General features: G+C 42.2%; 1 protein-coding gene across 4 annotated transcripts in view; it reads right to left on the reverse strand.

Annotated features, from left to right (window-relative positions):
* Positions 1–2,631: 2,631 nt before the first annotated feature.
* Positions 2,632–17,268, reverse strand: part of PBK (PDZ binding kinase) — a 103,442-nt gene continuing 88,805 nt past the window's right edge. For all 4 annotated transcript variants that reach the window (XM_030195546.1, XM_030195544.1, XM_030195547.1 and 1 more), the window contains exons 7-8: positions 13,394–13,564; positions 2,632–3,118 (exon numbers count right to left, since the gene is read on the reverse strand). In XM_030195546.1, coding sequence (XP_030051406.1) covers positions 2,916–3,118; positions 13,394–13,564 — 374 coding nt within the window. In that variant the 3' untranslated portion in view covers positions 2,632–2,915. The remainder of the gene's footprint in view (positions 3,119–13,393; positions 13,565–17,268) is intronic.

Here is a 17,268-nt window from a genome sequence, read left to right on the forward strand (position 1 = left end):
ACCCCCCCACCCCCGCAGACTTAACATTAAAAGAAAAAAAAATCCCCCCTCCCACATGCTCCAATACCAGAATCTAAACTTAAGAAGACAGTACAGCAAACTACTCAGTCTAGTATAAACAGCCCCATTGTAGCTAGTGATACAGTCCCAGATAGAGGAACAGTGCACACTGTCTCATGCTAAGTGCTCAAGGTGGTTGTGATGCCTGAGCCGCCAATGAAGCTAATTTCGACCTTGTAGCCGAGCTCTAAGCCATAAGTGCCATAGATCTCTGCCATTTTTGGGCCCATTGTAAATCCTTCCGTTTGTGCAGTCCGGAAGTCACCTTCTCCAGCTCCAGATTTTCCACTTTAAATTGCTGCAGCACTCTCCAGGAATCATCAAGCATCCGCTCCCGTTTTGTAATTCCATTAACGGTGAAGGACAAACCAAATGTGAACCCCCACTTATATTCGATATTAGCAGAATGAAGGAAGGTATTAATTTCTGCAAATTCCCTACATCTCCGCCGCATTATGGATGACAGATAAGTACATAAGTATTGCCATACTGGAAAAGACCAAAGGTCCATCAGCCCAGCATCCTGTTTCCAACAATGGCCAATCCAGGTCACAAATACCTGGCAAGATCCCCAAAATGTACAAAACATTCTATACTGCCTATCCCAGAAATAGTGGATTTTCCCCAAGTCCATTTAATAATGGTCTGTGGACTTTTTATTTAGGAAGCCGTCCAAACCTTTTTTAAACTCCGCTAACCTAACCGCCTTTACCACATTCTCTGGCAACGAATTCCAGAATTTAATTACACGTTGAGTGAAGAAACCTTTTCTCCTATTAGTTTTAAATTTACTACATTGTAGCTTCATTGCATGCCCCCTAGTCCTAGTATTTTTGGAAAGTGTAAACAGACACCTCACATCTACCCATTCCATGCCACTCATTATGTTCTTTTTGTAACATATGGTATAAATGAAAAAATAAATGAGTAATTCCCCTCCTCAGGAGGGAGCACTCTCTCCACTAATGGCTCCTTCAATGATGGCTTCTATGAATACACAGAGGTCACCTCAGATAAGGAGGGAGAAGCAGAGAGAGCACCTCATCTGCCCTCTCCTGGAAGTCTAAACAAGATCTCTTACGAGCCAGAGGGGCGAGAAACTGAAGCACCTTGCAGCAACTTTGACTGTCCCTGCTTTAGTAAATAGGCCTGGTGTAAGAGCAATATAAACTCTGGAAAAAACAAAGATTCTGATGCAGCTGAATGCTCTGTCAGGACCGACAGCTGTGCTTCACACGTGATCAGACAGAGGCTACTCCTCACTGCCAGTTGGACCCAACAAAATAGCACATATTCTCATGCTCTCCTGCATCAAACTGCACACCGGCCCTGCTAGACAGCCAGAAGACTCAGACATATTCGGATACTGCACCAAATCCAAAGATTTGCTGCCAACTGTTTCCTATGTGTCCCGCAGGATTCCCAGCTTCCACACACTGCAACACCCTAACTCTGGTTGGCGGGTCCCACAGCAGGAACACTGCATTACTGCCTCCACGAGAATCACCATTCACTCCAACTGTCAGAAGCACAGCATGTGTCCCAAGTGGTGAGTCAGGGTCTCCCCTCCCCCCCACCAAGTAGAACTTGCAGCCCTCCGAGAGTTCTGAGTCAGCACTGGCTGTTTCCCCCAAGCTTACAGTCTCAGAAGTCTTACCATAGATGAGAAAGGCTCAGAACTGATATTCTGTCCCATACTCTAGCAAACCTCTTTCCTTTTTTTTTTTTTAAAGGGTTGTTGTTCTGGAAAAGGAGTGTTCCATAGGAACACAGAAGAGGTGAAGGGAGGGAAGAAGTAAATTTGCGGGGCACCAGAGAAAGGAAGCTGAAGATCTCCAGATATGATTCTGCAGACTCAAGCCACCCACAAAGCTCAAGTGGGGACCAGTTGACCAACTGATCAGGAGCAAAGTACTCAAAATCAGAGGCTGAAAAATGTGCCCATCCACCTGTTAGAGATAGAAAATACCGAGGAGCTGGACTGGATGGCAAGATAGAGAACTGAAAACTGAGCTGAGACATATCTATCTTCAAACTGCTCGTTGATGAGCACAACTATACACAGATTAATAGTGGGAAGCTATGTAATGGAAAGTGCTTTTCAGGCTGCAGCCTCAGCAAACCAAACAACAAATCTGCCCTGCTGTGGCTCTACCTCTTCTCCCACAGAGTGCCTGTTTTTGCAGTGGCCCACCCCAGAATTCTTTTTTTTTCCTAAAAGTTGTGGCTTGAAGAGTTCCTTTTCCACTTGGACTTCAATTCCTATGACCTACTAGACGATCAGCAGGGGTTACTTGAGCAAATTTATGCCACTACACATAGGCAGAATCCATGACATACCAAGTTATAGAATGGCATTTTACTAGTATTTCAAATATAACTCCTGAAAGATTTTCTGAGATCTAGCATTACCTTGTTTCACACTCATTTTTCAAATATAAAACTATCACTATAACTAATAAACTATCACTATAACTAAGTGAATTTACTGTAGTTGAAAGTCCATACTCTGCAAAACAACACACACATTTCATAATCTTGAATTAATCTAAAGAACAAGTTAACCTAAAACACAAGGACAATATGCAGTATAGAACTATATTTTAATACAACATAACTTAAAAGACAACATTTTCAGTCAAATTTTCTATTTTGAATAAAGATTAACAGGACACCATAACAACAGACTACAATAATAATAGACAGACTACAGTCCTACCAATCTATATCAGCATCTTTTAAGTTATATAGACAAGAACTAGTAGAGCATGAGTGGCTTTAGAGAGACAAGGAAAAATATTTAGACCACCAAGTGTACATTTTACAAAGGCTAGCAAATGATTAATGCTTAAAAGCTATTCTTGTACATGTGCCTCTACAACTTCAACTATCTGTGCAGCAGAAGGTCGCTCCTTTGGATCTTCATTAGTGCAGACTGAGAAAAGTTCAATCACTTTCTGGTATGACTCATCCAGCTCTTCCATGTTAAGGGGTGGCCTGGTACCTAAGGCTTCATAATATGCATCATCATCAAAATCATCTTCCTCAAAGGATTCATCTGAAAAAAGAAATTAAAGGGACATGAAAACAGCAGCTACAACTGATGGAAATACTTATTACAATTGTATAATGAAGGTAGCATTTTCATGGATTTATACTGCTGCATACCAATATTGCTGTTCTAAACTTAAAAATGGTTTCAAAACCGTCAGTTCCTTTTTGATATAAACGAGTGTGCATGAATTGAGTGCACATCTCCCAAAATGGAGGTAAGCGGTAGAATCCAAGAAAATTCTACTTTTGGAGAATTACAGGTAGGTAAGTACAAAAAAAAAAAAAAATGTTATTTACCTGTAACAGATGTTCTCCAAGGACAAGTGGGCATAAATCCTCACATATGAGTGATTTCACTGTTGTAGTACTGCTCCATGAACTAGGCTCTATCTTTTCTGGAAGCTTTTGAGCACATCCTTTCTCACCCTGCTGCTGTCATGCAGGACCTCCTTAGTGCATTACAAGCATAAAGGAATACAACTCCTTGGGGTGGTACGTGGATTGTGAGGATGTATGTCTTGCTGTCTTCAGAGAACACATGCTACAGGTAAGTAACTGTTTCTTCCAAAGACAAGATCTAAAAAGTCTTCACATATGGGATGCTAGAGGCTGACCGGTTTCAGATTTGGCACCTCAACCGACCCAATATCTGGGATCGGGTTTCAGCCAAAAAGGCCTGTGCATTTTCAGCTGAAACAACCCTCCCCCACCCCCGACACCAGTGGGCCCTCCTTAGGCTATGATATATGACATACTATTTATATTCCAACTCCCAACAAGGTTGTTTCAAAGCAGATTACACCTGAAAAAAAAAAATCAATAAACTTCGGTGAAAAGGTAAGTTTTCACAAAAAGAGAGGCGTAGTTTTAAGCTCTAAGGGTAAAGAATTCCAAATCTGGATCGCTTGATATATAAAAGAAAACTGTATGTATGTGATTCCTGATATAGAAGGACAATAAAGATGATGTGAACTTCCAGCTCTGGAAGTAGATGGAGATACAGGAATAGTGAATAAACTTGTTAAATGATCTGGGCATAGATCATCATACAGTTTATATACCAGCAATCTATAAGACATTCGAGCTTTAACAGTAATCAATAGAAATCAAACAAAATTAAAACATGGAAAAGAAAATAAGATGATACCTTTTTTATTGGACATAACTTAATACATTTCTTGATTAGCTTTCGAAGGTTGCCCTTCATCAGATCAGAAATAAGCAAAAGTGTTAGCTGACAGTGTATATAACAGTCCCTCATAGATGGTCTAGCAGGGTGGGTAGGAGATGGGGACTTCAAAGCATTCCATAGTCTAGCAGGATGTTTGTGGGGAGGGGAGGGGAGGGTGATAGGCAGTGAAATACTACTTATGGTTTATAGTGGGCTAGAAAACCCAGATCCTTGTTAAGTCCTGTCCGTTGGGTGTCAAAATATTCAATCATTCTGATTTCAATGGTTTTATGTTCCTGAATTGTTTTAAAGTTACCTTTCAGTATTCTCACTGTGAAATCACTGGTACAGTGTCCTGGTTCTGTAAAGTGCTGTCCCACCAGGGTTGGGGCCCTACTGGCAGTATTGTTCATGTGATGTCTATGTAAATTGAATTTTGTCTTAAGCATCTGGCCTGTTTCTCCAATATAACAACCTTCGTTGCATTTTTTACACTGAATGATGAGCATGTGAAAGATTCCTTTATGTTGAATATCTTTCCTTTGTGCATGACTGTGAGGTACTGTGAAATGTTTTGGCATAGTTTGCAGCTAGATATATTACAAGGACGTGTGCCTTTCTGTTCACTTTCAGTCTGTGTTGGCAGTTTACTTCTGATAAGCTTGTGTTTTAAGTTGGGTGGCTGTCGGAAGGCCAGTACTGGTGGGGATGGGAATATTTCCTTCAGTAATTCATCCTCCTGGAGCAAAGGTTGTAGAGCTCTTATTATTTTCCTCAGTTTTTCCAGCTCTGGATTGTATGTCACTACCAGGGGGATCCTGTCTGTGGTTTTTTTCTCTTTGTACTGTAGCAGATTTTCCCTGGGTGTTTTGAGGGAGGAGGCAATATTTTTGGAGATTATTTTGGGGTTGTAGCCTTTCTGTTTGAAGGATGCAGTCAGGCTTTTAAGGTGTCTGTCTCTGTCCCCTGGGTCAGAGCAGATACGGTGTTATCTTGTGGTTAACAGGAAGCCAATGCAAACTCATCAAGCAAGGAGTGGCATGATCAGATCTCATTTTGCCAAAAATTAACTTGTCTGTGGTGTTCTGTAAAACCTGTAAATGATAAAGTGCCTGAGCTGATAATAAGCAATATATGCCATTATAGTAATCTAAATATAACATACTGGACCAGAATAGAAAAATGCTTTTCAACAAACAGCAAAGACTTCTAATGATACTGCTTAATCACTGCATTAACCTGAGGTGTTAAAGACAAAGTAATGTTCAAAATAACGCCAAGAACTTTAGAAACCTTCTCCACTTTCAAAACCATATTATAAGCTAATGACAATTCTGTCGGGATAGAAGAATCAATTCGGCTTAACTGTAGCACTTTGGTTTTACCTGTATTTAATTTAAAGTGATGGGCTAAGCTCTGTTGTTCAATTCTATATATACACTGAGCAATAATACAAAATGCAGAGGGTAAGTCTACTTCATTAGGTAGTAATAAAAACATATTTGCATAAGAAAAAAACTTTGCAACCAACCGAGAGAAACAAAAGCAAAAAGAAATCATGTAAACATTAAATAAAGAGGAAGAAAGCGGAGAAACCTGGGGCACCCACACATGGTGATATCCAATTGATAGAGAATTTGTTAGCTATTTTAACTTTATAATGCCTAGGAGTCAAAAATTCACTCATCCAATTCAGGACCTTGCCTGCCAAACCCAAAGACCTTAACTTAAAAGGCAAAATATTGTGGTCAATTGTATCAAAGGCTGCTGTAAGGTCAAACTGTAAAAGTACAGCTGCTTTTCCTTGAGCAAATAAACCCTTTGCCTCTGAAACAATTGTCATCAATACTGCAGTGGATGTAAGCAAATTTTATTAAGTGATCTGACAATAACTCAGCAATATAAGCTACCGAAATCTTGGCCAAGAGTGGAATGCTTGCTACCGGTCTATAGTTAGCTGGTAAGCTAATATCCAGTTTAGGATTCTTAAGAATAGGTGTTAAAATTATACCCCCCAACTGGGATGGAAAAGAATCTAATAGCAGAAAATCAGAAGTTAGCCAATCAATTATCTGACTTGGAGGATCACTTATAAGATACGAGGGACAGCTATCTAAAAATCAACTTGATTTAGACAATTTACACAGTAATGTTCTAATTTTACAAGATGTATGGGGTGGAAACTCAGTCCAGAATCTTTCAGCAAGAAAAGCAATAAGATTGTTTTGACCCCGAGAGTCTATGATGGAATCTAATTTAGTTGGAATTGCAGTTCTAATTTTTTCAATTTTATCTAATAAACAAACAGCCAGGTTATCTGCTATTGAACTAGGAGTTGTCAATTTACAAAATAGCCAAAAATACTTATTTTGGCCTAAAGCATGATCTTCAATCTGAGCAGTATAATAGACACACTTAAGTCGATTGTAATGGTATTTTATATCGCTTAAAAGCTAACTTCCAGTTCTGCTTAGCATTCTGATCCTTCTTTCTCCTTCATAGATGTTCTAACCTGTGACAGGGCCTCTTTAAATCAGCAAGTCTTTGTTATATCAAGGAATCCGATGTTTAACTGGTTTTGATTTTATGATTACAGACGACAAAATATCCACCGAAGAAAGGGATTGGATACAGCAGTAAAATCTAATTTGGAAAGAACTAAATCCCAAAATGTCTGGGATCTATTTTATGTGGTACTCAAAATAGAGGTATGAGCATGTAGAGACAAGAGTGAATTCTAATGATCTGACCAAGGAACCTGTCTCAAAGTCTATATCTTTAACATATAAACATGAGATAGGACCAGGAAGAACTGACAACCAGTCCAAATTATGTCCCTTCTCATGAGTTGTCTGTAATTCACAAATATGAACTAAACAACTATATAAAATAAGAAAGAACATCTTCCACATACTGATCCAACTGATTCTCTAAATGACGATTAATATCACAGAACAGCAATAAAGAATCAAAACATAACTGCTGCAATATAAAATTCACAAATGATTGTCTCACTTTTTTCCAAACTCCAGGGGGGTCAACAGACTAAAATAAAACCCACAAAGCCGGAAATAGAAGAGTCCAATTATCAACAGAAAAAAAGTCCAGGAATACTGCCAGGTGGACAAAGATCAATTAAAACAGGAGAATCAGACTCACTGAGCCAAGTCTCGGTAATAAAAACAAAGCCCACCTGAGATTCTTCAACAATGCCTCTTATGATCATTCTTATTACATACAGATCTTGCATTAAAATAAATGCAACAAATTGGTTGATGGGAGAACTCAACACCAGCATCAATAATCTGAGGATAACAGAGCACTCTAGAATTAATTTTGGGCCTATCTTCTTCTGTTTCTTAAAAGACCAATAGACATTAAGAACCTCTATAGGTCTATAATTAGCAGATCTGAAAAGCGTTAAGTCACAGTAAGCTGAATTCTGAAATTAATTTCTTACAAAAATCTTGTGAAAAAATAATTTCCCTGTACCACCACTCCCTCAAGAGCGCATAAAACAATAAAAGCTAACCATATCTCGACTACCATAAAATAGTAAATATAAACAAAAAACCCTATATTTTTAACTCATAAAATTTCCCCCAAAGTTGCCCCCTTCAGTGGTATGCCTCAAATGGCACGCTTATGTGCTGTCAGGGCTTCAGCTGGTACTGATGTAGGTGGAATGGGCGTGGCAAAACCACACCACACCGCTTCCCAGTGAGCAAAGTCAGCAGATGGTCTAATGGTCTCTTCAGGGGCAGGAATGAACCCCAATTGTGCCTGCCCAATGGCAGCCATTTTGCGGTTGTAACCAGCATAGGCAGGAGACTTGCTCATGCTGATTCCAACCGCAAAATGGCTGCTAGGATCTCCTGCAACAGTCTTACAAGGCTGTCGTGGGAAGTCTCAGTAGCAATTGGGCAGGAATGAGTAGGGTTTGTTTATGCCTCCGAAGAGACCACTAGACCACCAGGGCTTCCTAAGATAGATGCAGGGTGGGTCCACTGGTGTCAGACAAGGGGGGGGGGGGGGGTCATTTACAGCTTTAGTTTCTACCAAAATCAGGCAGCCAGTTTCAGTTGCAAATCCAGTTTTGGCACAAACCCAAAATTCTGGGTTCAGTCGGGCTCTATGGACACCCTAGGCTACAGACTGCTTTTAGTAGAAAATGTAATCTGTGTATGCCCCACAGCATGCTGCTTGAAGAGAGCGGCAGCCTCTTGCATCTTATCTCTAAACAGATTCAAGGCTGATGGTGGTGGTGAAGGATACTTTTTCCTCACTACGGGCTTCTCAGAACCTGCCCAAAAGCTTCCTAGAAGATAAAAGGATTGGGGGTTGTTTTGGAGACAGACGAGTATTGCAGTGCTTAATGAGTTAACTTCTTTCACCTTGTCTATGAGCTTCTCTTCTCTGCAGAGCAGGTCATTGAGTTTGCTTGCACATCATAACAAGTCTAGATACTTGCAAACAAGAGAGTCCGTAAACTCCTGTATCCTTTGTAGAAGCTCTTGAATCATAAGTACATAAGTACATAAGTAGTGCCATACTGGGAAAGACCAAAGGTCCATCTAGCCCAGCATCCTGTCACCGACAGTGGCCAATCCAGGTCAAGGGCACCTGGCACGCTCCCCAAACGTAAAAACATTCCAGACAAGTTATACCTAAAAATGCGGAATTTTTCCAAGTCCATTTAATAGCGGTCTATGGACTTGTCCTTTAGGAATCTATCTAACCCCTTTTTAAACTCCGTCAAGCTAACCGCCCGTACCACGTTCTCCGGCAATGAATTCCAGAGTCTAATTACACGTTGGGTGAAGAAAAATTTTCTCCGATTCGTTTTAAATTTACCACACTGTAGCTTCAACTCATGCCCTCTAGTCCTAGTATTTTTGGATAGCGTGAACAGTCGCTTCACATCCACCCGATCCATTCCACTCATTATTTTATACACTTCTATCATATCTCCCCTCAGCCGTCTCTTCTCCAAGCTGAAAAGCCCTAGCCTTCTCAGCCTCTCTTCATAGGAAAGTCGTCCCATCCCCACTATCATTTTCGTCGCCCTTCGCTGTACCTTTTCCAATTCTACTATATCTTTTTTGAGATACGGAGACCAGTACTGAACACAATACTCCAGGTGCGGTCGCACCATGGAGCGATACAACGGCATTATAACATCCGCACACCTGGACTCCATACCCTTCCTAATAACACCCAACATTCTATTCGCTTTCCTAGCCGCAGCAGCACACTGAGCAGAAGGTTTCAGCGTATCATCGACGACGACACCCAGATCCCTTTCTTGATCCGTAACTCCTAACGCGGAACCTTGCAAGACGTAGCTATAATTCGGGTTCCTCTTACCCACATGCATCACTTTGCACTTGTCAACATTGAACTTCATCTGCCACTTGCACGCCCATTCTCCCAGTCTCGCAAGGTCCTCCTGTAATCGTTCACATTCCTCCTGCGACTTGACGACCCTGAATAATTTTGTGTCATCGGCGAATTTAATTACCTCACTAGTTATTCCCATCTCTAGGTCATTTATAAATACATTAAAAAGCAACGGACCCAGCACAGACCCCTGCGGGACCCCACTAACTACCCTCCTCCACTGAGAATACTGGCCACGCAATCCTACTCTCTGCTTCCTATCTTTCTACCAGTTCTTAATCCATAATAATACCCTACCTCCGATTCCATGACTCTGCAATTTCTTCAGGAGTCTTTCGTGCGGCACTTTGTCAAACGCCTTCTGAAAATCCAGATATACAATATCAACCGGCTCCCCATTGTCCACATGTTTGCTTACCCCCTCAAAAAAATGCATTAGATTGGTGAGGCAAGACTTCCCTTCACTAAATCCGTGCTGACTTTGTCTCATCAGTCCATGTTTTTGTATATGCTCTGCAATTTTATTCTTAATAATAGCCTCCACCATCTTGCCCGGCACCGACGTCAGACTCACCGGTCTATAATTTCCCGGATCTCCTCTGGAACCTTTCTTAAAAATCGGAGTAACATTGGCTACCCTCCAGTCTTCCGGTATTACACTCGATTTTAGGGACAGATTGCATATTTCTAACAGTAGCTCCGCAAGTTCATTTTTTAGTTCTATTAATACTCTGGGATGAATACCATCAGGTCCCGGTGATTTACTACTCTTCAGCTTGCTGAACTGACCCATTACATCCTCCAAGGTTACAGAGAATTTGTTTAGTTTCTCCGACTCCCCCGCTTCAAATATTCTTTCCGGCACCGGTGTCCCCCCCAAATCCTCCTCGGTGAAGACCGAAGCAAAGAATTCATTTAATTTCTCCGCTACGGCTTTGTCCTCCTTGATCGCCCCTTTAACACCATTTTCGTCCAGCGGCCCAACCGACTCTTTGGCCGGTTTCCTGCTTTTAATGTATCTAAAAAAGTTTTTACTATGTATTTTTGCTTCCAACGCTAATTTCTTCTCAAAGTCCTTTTTTGCCCTCCTTATCTCCGCTTTGCATTTGGCTTGGCATTCCTTATGATCTATCCTGTTACTTTCAGTTGGTTCTCTTCTCCACTTTCTGAAGCATGTATTTTCCATATTCCTCCCCTAGTCAGGTTCTTCAGATTTACCTTGAGAAAGAGAATCTACAAAACCTACATCTTACAAAGTGGATCACATTTATTGAAGAGCTGGTAAGAAGCTGTGTTGGAAGAAAGCACAGTATTCTGAAAAAATGTTCTTCCCAAGAGAGTCTAAATTATGAGCGTCTCTCCCCAGGGGCACCTAGGAGTGGGTCCTAATATTTTTGGCCTTCTTGATAGCAGATTCAATCACCATAGAGTGAGGAGGAAGTTCCTCCTGCCTCTGGACTTCAACTTCCTGGTCACAGGGTGTTCAGAAAGAAGGGCCTCCCACATTTATTACATATATTTGATAAACACCTATTAACAAAGTAGGCATAGCAACGTGGTTCACAAAGGCCATAAAGAACACAGTAAAGAATGAAGGAATGAGAGAGAAGATTTTGGGGGGGGGGGGGGGGGGGGGGGGGGGGAGAGCACCAAGGGGAAGGACAGAAAGGGGAGGGGAGAGAAAGGTGCAGCAAAGAAAAGGTCCCAGATCTCTCTCACACAATCACCACAAAGGGCTATCCAAATCAAGCACTATCAACGTGTGCGTGCAAAGTAGCAGCTGTAAACCTCAAACACTGCAATACTAGGACATACACGTGCATTCTCTTTCTGAAATGAGAACAATAGGTATAGATTATGTTTCTACTCAAGCCTCGCCCAAATCACACCTCCTTGGAATCTATACAAACTATGGATTACCACATGTAAATAGTAGCTTTCTATAAGGTCTGACAAGCTATTAAAGGATAGGACCTATTTCTCTGCCACCTCATTCATGTGGAGGGCTTCCCACTGGGACAGCAAAATAAGATATTTAATAGGTGGTTAGGGAGTGGCCTGACTACTCTGGGTGAATTGGTCGAGGATGGTGCACTAGTATCATATGAGGAGTTACGAGAGGAGTTTGGCCTTACGCAGCAAGATTTCTTTTACTACAGGCAGGTGATAAGACTTCATACGTAGTAAAGCTTGGTCAGATTTGCAGCAGGGAGAATCTCTCTTAGAGTGGGCAGTGCAGGGGGGCAGTGGCAGAGGGAGCATCACTAGATCAATCAAGCCCTTTTGCTCCAGACTCCCCTTCCAACTCATAAAATGTTGTGGGAAAACGTACTGGGATTTGTTTTTGAGACTAAAGAATGATGGGAACATCATCTACATTCCCTACTGAACGTTCCTATAGCATCTAATCTGGTTGAGAATGGTTACAAAATGCTGTATCAATGGTATTATACACCTACAGGCCTTGAAACTATGTATGGTATGGGAAATGATTTATGCTGGCAGGAGTGTGGGGCACAAGGGACTTTTCTGCATATCTGGTGGGCATGCCCCACAGCCCAGGTTTTTTGGATCAGGTCATGAAGTTGGCATTGGATATCTTGGGAGTACCACTTGCTAAATCCCTTGCAGGCTGTTTACTTAACATTGGCCCCTCTACTCTGCGTTTTCACAAGAGCAAGCTGGTTCATTTGATTGTTACAGCTAGTCATTTGGTCTTGGTTTCCTCTTGGAAAAAACCTACCCTCCCAGGGAAAATTATTTTATTGCCAAAAGTGAATCATACCTACCCGATGTCTAAATTGACAGCGCTCAAAAGGAATAAATCTTTGTCTTTCCATTGAACATGGGATAGCTATATTACTTGGTTAGAAGCATCTTTACCAATTCCCTCAACAGACACTCAACCTTCATGACTGTATGATTTAAATTGGATTGTGACTCTCTCTCTATGTTGATCCATCCTGAGTGGGGGAATGGGGGGAGTTTTAGTGGGTGGTTATTGCTTCACTTTAGTTCTGGCTACATATTGAAGGAACACGGTTTGTTATTTGTCTGGTTTATGAACATCTTAGTGACTATTGTATTTGTTGATCATGATATTTCGTATGTTTTGGAAAATATAAATAAACTTTAGAAAAAAAAAGTAGTAAATAGTTGCTTTCTAAAATTGGTACATTTCATTAAATGCTGCTATTTACTTCCAGTAATTGTGAAATAGGCATCTAAAATAAGGGTCTGTGTGCATAAATCACTCATTTTCCTGCATAAATTAGCTGAAAATTGTCTTCCTAGACTAACCTTGCAGTGAACAAGATGTCCAAACCATCATTTAATCATTGTGTTTTTATAATGAAGTGAATTTAATAGCTAAGTATTGACAAAATAATCACCATCTTTACACGCAACAACTTTTCCATGTAAAGATACTATATACGCATCTTCAGAAAGCATAGTCTATATTATTTTGAAAAGGGAACTTTAAAATATATGACATTTAGTATTATAAAACTACTAATCCAATAGGTTTATACAGTTAGTGCTGGTGGTGGTTACTCCCCCTTTCCTTCACACAGTCACTTGCTCTGCAGCTCTACCTAGCATGTGGATGGGTTTCAATTACATTTGGTAGTGAGAACCTGTACTGCATCCTGTTTAAGTCTTATTTATCTCAAATAAAGAAGGCTCAGTGTATTTAATCAAGCATACCGTCATCCTTGTCTGGCAAATTAACATGAGGTATAGTCAGGGTCATCATCTCCCACAATGTCAGTCCAAAAGCAAAGATGTCAGACTTATCAGTGATAATGCCACCCTCATCCAGAGCTTCCTTAGGCTTCCATGGCTCAGTGCCAATATAGTGCATTGTAGGGTCACTCACTGAAATGGAGAAAACAAATTTATTTTGTGAAAAAAAAAAAAAATTATATATATATATATATATATATATATATATATATATATATATATATATATATATATATATAAACAAACAATACTAACGCACTGCAAATGGAAATCATGTATGGTTCCTAATAAATATGAAACTGTACGTGTAGATCAGCTTTTCAAATGAAGGTGTCAAAGAAAAAAAGGCAATAGAATACATAATAGCCACATAAAGTTTACATGTTACATACTAAGGGATAGAAAGTAATTCAAAAGAAACAGAATCGGAGAAAACCTTTGATATATCAGGTCATGTAGTACATGTTGTAAGATCAATTGGATTATTGATGAAGAGTCAACTAACTTCACTTTATTCACTTGGGTTAGTTGACTTAACCCATTAAACCTTATGTAACTTCCTAATATTTCTTTTTAAAGCACTACAGGATATTTGTAGTATTGTACTACTAATACTGACAGCTTTCTGGGCAGGGGCAAAATAGTTAACAATTCAAGTGGATACCTGAGGCAATGGAAGATAAAGTGACTTGCCCAAGGTCACAGAGTGTCAGTGGAATACCTGAGGAAGGAGGATGCTGACATCGCCTTCCTACAGGAAACACATCAATGCTACAGAGCATGAGAAACTGAAGACAGACTGGGCATTACAGGTAGATTTCTTGAGTTTCAATAACACTAATTTATAGACGCATCCCATTTAATTTTCATAATCAAAGTCAGCACTCATAAGAACAGTTTATAATAATGCTAGGGGGAAGTTTAGAGACACCAAATACTATCTTGTAACATCTATGCACCAAATGTCTATAGCCATATGTGTTTCTCTGAATTAATGGCAAAGCTCATGCAATGGTTATCATTTGATAGTTGGAAGAGATTTTAATATAACATCTAATCCTATGCTAGACAGAAAGCTCCCTAGAAAGCCTCTGAAAGATGGAGATTGGAAAGAGGTGAATGGTGAAATTAGGCCTTACCTGCTAATTTTCTTTCCTCTAGACCCTCCAGACCGGTCAAGACGCTTGGGTTATGCATGCCTACCAGCAGAGGGAGACTGAGAACACTAACTTCAAACTGAGTACATATAACCTGTGCCTAGCCATCTATCTCCAGTATACACTTAGCAAAGCAGAAAACAACCAAAACAAATCCTTGGAACAGTAACTCTGAAACTAAAACAACCCCTGTACCTGGAAAACCAATAGTTAAACACCAACAGTGTGCTTAAACAGATGAAACGCCCAGGCGTCCCACTCTGTAGAATATTAGAGTCAAAGAAAGTTCTCCGACCATACTGAACATGAAATGAACAGTCATAGCAGAACACGGCTCAACATACTTCTGATAATCGACACGGCTGAAAAATACTTCTGATAAGAGACAGGGCGGGCTCTTGACCGGTCTGGAGGGTCTAGAGGAAAGAAAATTAGCAGGTAAGGTCTAATTTCACCTTCCTCAGCAACCCTCCAGACCGGTCAAGACGCTTGGGAAGTACCAAAGCAGTAGACAAATTAAGGGTGGGACACACGAAAAGCGGAAGACAACACAGCCGCTCCAAACCGAGCATCCTCTTTTGCCTGCACATCATTTCTATAATGCTTTACAAAAGAATGAATGGACGACCACGCCACCGCCTTACAAACGTCCTGCGGAGGAATAAAACTACTTTCCGCCCAGGAGGCAGCTACCCCCCTGAGTAGAGTGTGCCTTTAGTACCGCGGGGACTGCCCGACGCTTCAACAAATACGCCGAGGCAATAGTCTCCTTCAACCATCTAGCCAGAGTAGCCTTGGAAGCCGCTTCACCCTTCCTGGGACCTCCAAACAAAACGAACAAACGATCCGACGCTCAAAAATCCCGAGTTCTGCTCAAATACGACCGTAAAATGCGTCGAACATCCAACTTAGCCAAACGACGTTGAGAGAGATCACCAGACCTATCCCCCAACACTGGCAACGAAATCACCTGATTTACATGAAAGGAGGATACCACCTTAGGAACAAACGAAGGAACTGTCCGCAAAGTCACTTTCTCCTTAGCAAAGGAGAGAAAAGGCTCTCTACAAGACAAAGCCTGAAGCTCAGAAATTCTACGCGCCGAAGCTATGGCCACCAGTAACACCGTCTTCAAAGTAAGATCTTTACACGTGACGGAAGCCAATGGTTCAAACGGAGGGCCTACCAGAGCCTCCAAGACCAAATCAAATCCCAAGGCAGAACAGTCAGACGACGAGGCGGGCAAAGCAACTTGACAGCTTTCAAGAACCGCCCCACGTCTGGCGAAGCCACCAAGGAAATCCCCTGAATCTTTCCACGGAAACAAGACAAAGCTGAAACCTGCACTTTCAGGGAAGAGAGCGAGAGTCCCCTGTCAAGACCATCCTGCAGGAACTCCAAAACTTCCGCGATCGAAACACGCAGAGGAACATAATCCCGCTCTTGACACCAATTCTAGAAAATGCGCCACACCCGCACATAAGCCAAAGAAGTAGGCCTCTTACGAGAACGCAACATATCAATTACCCTGGCTGACAAACCTCTCTTCCTTAATCTGAGCCTCTCAAGAGCCAGGCCGTAAGCGAGAATGGAGAGGGGTCGGCCATCTCGATCGGCCCCTGAACCAATCTCACCCCGGGCACCAACGGAATCGGAGCCTGCACTAACAACCGAACCAGGTCTCCGTACCACGGACACAGAGGCCAATTGGGCGCAATCAGAACCACTAGCCCTGCATGGCGCCCGATCCACTGCACCACGTGGCCCACCAGAGGCCACGGCGGAAACACATAGAGCAACTGTTGAGTCAGCCACGGGAGAACTAACGCGTCGATGCCCTCGGCCCGAGGATCTCTTCGACGACTGAAGAAGCGAGAGACCTGAGCGTTGTCGGCCGATGCCATGAGATCCAGCACCGGCCGACCCCACTCCAACACCAGCCGATTGAACACTGAGGGATGGAGAGACCACTCTCCGGGATCTAACGTGTGCCTGCTTAGAAAATCCGTGCTCACGTTGTCCACCCCTGCCACGTGGCCCGCTGAGAGACCCTGAAGATGAGCTTCTGCCCACAACATTAACTCCGCCGCCTCCACAGCTAACGCTTGGCTCTTCGTTCACCCCTGCCGATTTACATATGCGACGGCCGTGGCATTGCCAGAAAGAACCCTGACTGCCTTGCCTTCTAGAAGGCTCTGAAAGGACCGAAGAGCCAACCGAATTGCTAGAGTCTCAAGGCGATTGATGGACCAAGCCGCTTCCTCCAACGTCCTTGGGCTACCTGACCCAGGCAATGCGCCCCCCAGCCTGAGAGACTCGTATCCGTGGTCAGTACCGTCCAATTGGAAGTGTCCAGCGGCATGCCCTTCGCTAGATTCGGAGAGTGGAGCCACCAGCGAAGGCTGCGACGGGCAGCCGCCGACAGAGGGAAACTCTCCTCCAGGCCCTGAGACTGAGGAGACCAACGAGACAACAAAGCTCTCTGTAATTCTCTCATACGGGCCCTGGCCCAAGGAACCACCTCTATTGTTGCTGCCATCAGACCCAACACCTGAAGATCCGCCCGAGCCGAAGGCGCCCTCTGCGCTCGGAGCTGACGAATCTGTTCCTGCAGCTTGGAGATGCGAGGAGTTGTCAAAGACACCTGGCCTTTCTTCGTGTCAAAACAAACTCCCAGAT

Source organism: Microcaecilia unicolor, chromosome 3 (genome assembly GCF_901765095.1).
Source record: "Microcaecilia unicolor chromosome 3, aMicUni1.1, whole genome shotgun sequence".
Lineage (NCBI taxonomy): Eukaryota > Metazoa > Chordata > Amphibia > Gymnophiona > Siphonopidae > Microcaecilia > Microcaecilia unicolor.